A 633-nucleotide genomic window follows, 5' to 3' on the forward strand; every position below is an offset into this window, starting at 1 on the left:
GTCAATATGAGTGAAAGACATAGCGGACTGTTAAACTCTTATCTTTGTGTGTTTGTGTCCAGGCGATGGCGATAATGGAGGTGGCTCATGGAAAGGATCATCAGTATCTGATAGAGCTTCGTAAAGAGATCGAGATGCAGAAATAAAGAAACTGACCTCACACCCTGAGAACAGAGATCAAACAACAGAAATGAAGCCTCTCTTTCTTTCTCTGTCTCTCTCTCACACACAAAGATCTACCGTGTATGGCACTTTCCCTTCTCCTCGGTTTTGAAGCACAGTAGGAGGAGAATGGTGAAGTTACAGTCATGGAGAAATGATCTATTTAATTCTGTGGTTAAAGTATTTTATACATGGGAGGTCTTGACTACGAGTGCAGTTATTAAATATTGAATACCTTCATACTGAGCAGATCTTTGATTCCTGTCAATGTTTTCATGGATTGAGGAGCACTTGTTTTTATTCATGTTGTTTTTAAGGCAAAGGGACAATTCTCTCCCAAACTCATACTTGTTTTATGAGAAAAGATCATCCATAGAATTGCCATAAAATAGACATCTCAGCTGTTTGTGGTCTTTCATAAATGCTGAGTTGTTTACATGTGGGCGGGCTCTGCATGTCAACAAAGTCATT

At 39.3% G+C, this 633-nt stretch overlaps 1 protein-coding gene across 1 annotated transcript in view; it reads left to right on the plus strand.

Annotated features, from left to right (window-relative positions):
• The window catches only part of LOC121548814 (N-lysine methyltransferase SMYD2-A), a 19471-nt gene extending 19069 nt beyond the window's left edge, over nucleotides 1–402 (plus strand). Inside the window, exon 12 of the mRNA XM_041860404.2 lies at nucleotides 63–402. Within this exon, the coding sequence (XP_041716338.2) occupies nucleotides 63–146 (84 nt within the window). The 3' untranslated portion in view covers nucleotides 147–402. The remainder of the gene's footprint in view (nucleotides 1–62) is intronic.
• The last annotated feature ends 231 nt before the right edge of the window (nucleotides 403–633 follow it).

Source organism: Coregonus clupeaformis, chromosome 33 (assembly GCF_020615455.1).
Source record: "Coregonus clupeaformis isolate EN_2021a chromosome 33, ASM2061545v1, whole genome shotgun sequence".
Classification (NCBI taxonomy): domain Eukaryota; kingdom Metazoa; phylum Chordata; class Actinopteri; order Salmoniformes; family Salmonidae; genus Coregonus; species Coregonus clupeaformis.